The following is a 3,228-nucleotide window of genomic DNA, read 5'->3' on the forward strand; positions in this document are numbered from 1 at the left end:
TCGCGCCAATGCAGTCCTGATGAGTAAATGTTAGGATTGAAAATACCATTGCTTACCCTTGCAAAGTTAACTATAATGAATCCGAGAGAATACCTTAAAAATGACATATATCGTGCATCACATGCTATCTCAACCGATATCTGCTCAAACTTATAATCTGAGGGTCTGATGACATGAGAGGACAAGCTAACAAGTGCGCTCAATCCGATTGAGAAATACCTGCTTATTATTTCTGATGAGTGTTGAAATCGCTCCATCGCTCCTCGTATAGACTCTTTTTGAGATAATATGAATAGTGTTATTGCGAGCACCTCACGTGGATTGGTCCTGGAGGATCCATGAAGACCGTGAGATCGTACGAGTAAGTCTAGAAGATCCATAAATATTGTCTGGCTTATTCGAAACATATTACAAAAGCGTGTTGGGTGCCCTGCAAGCAACTCTCCAACCCATTTATTGCTAATATAAGAAGATGTCATGCATGGCGATCGATCAATGTACGTGTTATAGTACTCGTACATCAAATATATTGTCATCAGAAACATCCCTCTTTGCTTTCTTCTGCTTGTATCATTGTGGGTTTCCATCCCTCTTCTTCTATTTGCATCCATAGTGATGGGTATCCCTAAATGTTTCCCCTAAAAAATTATCATTTATATGAGAGTTGAAGACAATAAAAAAGGTAATGTTTGCAAATAATTAGGAAGGTACAACAGAGGTCACAAGCACAAGTCTAGAAAAAAAATAGATAATGCAGTGTAAATGATAATCAATTTTTCAAACGATTGCAAAAACGTTTTCAACCGATAATGTAGTGTAAATGATAATCAATTGTTCAAACGATAGAAAAAAAATAAAAAAACCATAGATAATCTAGTGATAAAAAATAGAAAATATATCAATTGTTCAAACGATTGTAAAAACGCCAAATATATGCCACTCTGCGGGCGGCAGGCATCTGCACGAAGAAATCCCTACGGACCGGGTCTTCTAGCAATTCTGCTGCGAACAGATACAACTCTTCATCTGCATAAATTTTGGCTGTAGCACTTAGGATTTCAAGTGTCTCTGCGATTGTGCTTGAATGAGAAGACTGACATTCTGCTTTCAAACAAGAAACTGCCTCGGATAACTCGTTTCTGAGAGAAGAAGCACCATATTTTCTTTTATCAACAACCCTCGGACGTTTGGAACGGGAAATAGTTTCATATTCGTTCTGATCTGTGCTGGGGACGTCAATGAAACCAACTGAACCTCCAGGGGTTCCCAAATTCACGACATTGCCAGCGAACCCTATCTCGCTTGGGCTACATGCATAGTTCCCCGTTGCAACCACTCCCCCAAACATGCGGTCTAGTTTCTCCTCTAATTCAGGCTCAATTCCAGAAAGTTTAAACTTTTTTGCAGCAGGCACCACCTACACAAAATTTTGTAGACACCCAATTATAACAAAATAGATAGTTGGAAAAAAAAAGTTTATAAACAAAGCTCACCGCAAGTCTTTCAGCCCACCATTCCTCGGGTGCATCAACTGTTCGCTTTATTGGATTCCAACCAAGACCGGTAGAACCCTTTTTCAATTCCTTCCATATTTTTCATTCCTTCTTCATTTGGTCCCACTTGTTTTTCATTTGCAACCTGTCATATTCTCTGCCTGTACATTCCTTGAAATTTTTTATAATGTTTTGCCACCCTTCTTTATTGAAATGGGTCGTTGGTCTATTTCCCCGTTCAATCTCTTCAAGACAAAGATCGCAAAATATTATTTTTGTATCTTTTTCCCACAATGCTGGAGTAACAATCTCTTTAGGATTACTATCCATGTTATTACTATAACAAAACAAAGTCATGAAACACAACAGTAAAATCAATTAGAAAGTAGAATAAAGTAATGTTTAGGTATTAGTCATGAAACATCTTCGTTGCCAATGGAACCACAAGACTATCACCATGGATCAATTTTATTAGCACTCCTATGCATAAGCACAATTCAATAAAAACTTGTGCTTGCAACAATTCAGGCAGAACACAATTTAAGAACATAAAAAACAATAAAAACGAGTTCTTGATATTCAAGAGAAGTTTAAGAGAGTTTTATGTAATCCAAGGTTAATCAAAAGTCTAAATTGCATTCAATGAAATGATATATTTACATAAACATGCAGCAATTCTTATGTATCTGCATATCTAACTCCCAAGTCTTACTCTTTCTATGCATGCAATCTAAACCCTTCATATCAATTCAGATGCATCATCATTATAACTTCTCAAAAGTGTGCAGCAAAAAAAAACAAAAAAAAATTATAAAAATTCAGTGTTACAAATGCAACCATTTTAGAACTAGGAACATCTAAATAGAAAACAATAATCAACATTGCTCGACTGATAAAAAAGATGTTTCGTTGTACATAATCCAGGTCACTGGGACTAATATCAACGGGAGGAAGACGAGCACGCAGAAGAAGAGCGGGGGGAAGAAGAAGGCCGAAGGTGGAAGAAGAAGGCTGAAGAAGAGAGGGGGAAGAAGAAGGCGGAAGATGCGGTCCTGGTCGAGGAAGAAGAGAGGGGAAGAAGATTGCGGGAAGAAGAAAAACTTGGTCACGATTTACGGGATTTGGAGACGAGGGGACGAGCGCACGGGGAAGAAGATCGCGGGGAAGAAGAAGATCGCGGGGAAGAAGATCGCGGGGACGAGCGCGCGGGAGGGCGATCTGCGGGATTCGGATGAAGAAATTGCGCGCGGGAGATTGGGAGGGAGAAGATCGCGGGCGGGCGGGAGGGCGGGACGAGAGCTTGAGGGGCAAAACAAGTTTTTTCACGCTCTGAAGCTGTGCCGCGGGGAGGATATCGCTTTCCGCTTTTCTTCCCGTTAACTTTATTTTGCCTTCGACCCAAACAGTAAATATTCACAATCGGGAGCCGCGAAGCCCCAAAAAAAAGCGGCCCCAAACGGTACTCCAATGAGGGGTGCCACTTATGCACCACGGTGGGACCATTGCCTACGTGGCACCCCCTCATTAGAGTACTGATGGATCAGTACTCCTGAGGTAATATTTTTTCCTCAAACGGACCCTAAAGTCTGATTTAAATCTAACCAATGGATTAGTGAGAGGATCAGTACTATATAAAAATTAACATTACAACTAAATCCTAATAAACCTAACCAGATAGGAGTTAGTATTTTAAGTGACTAATCACAAGATTCAAAACAAATAAAAATGTGTTTAA

General features: G+C 39.7%; 1 protein-coding gene across 2 annotated transcripts; it reads right to left on the reverse strand.

Annotated features, from left to right (window-relative positions):
• Positions 1-882: 882 nt before the first annotated feature.
• LOC110036381 lies at positions 883-1,744 on the reverse strand. Of its 2 annotated transcripts, none has more exons than XR_002295226.1 (2): positions 1,494-1,744; positions 883-1,417 (listed from the first exon to the last, which is right to left on the reverse strand). XR_002295226.1 is itself a non-coding variant. In XM_020740813.1 (2 exons), exons 1-2 carry the CDS (start codon positions 1,513-1,515, stop codon positions 899-901), a joined length of 522 nt encoding a protein of 173 aa, XP_020596472.1. In that variant the 5' UTR covers positions 1,516-1,744; the 3' UTR covers positions 883-898. The 2 variants fall into 2 exon arrangements, 1 of the variants encoding a protein (XP_020596472.1); XM_020740813.1 differs by having other exon boundaries at positions 1,513-1,744.
• Positions 1,745-3,228: the final 1,484 nt, after the last annotated feature.

This window comes from Phalaenopsis equestris, unplaced genomic scaffold (genome assembly GCF_001263595.1).
Source record: "Phalaenopsis equestris unplaced genomic scaffold, ASM126359v1 Scaffold205760, whole genome shotgun sequence".
In the NCBI taxonomy this organism is placed as follows: Eukaryota; Viridiplantae; Streptophyta; class Magnoliopsida; order Asparagales; family Orchidaceae; genus Phalaenopsis; species Phalaenopsis equestris.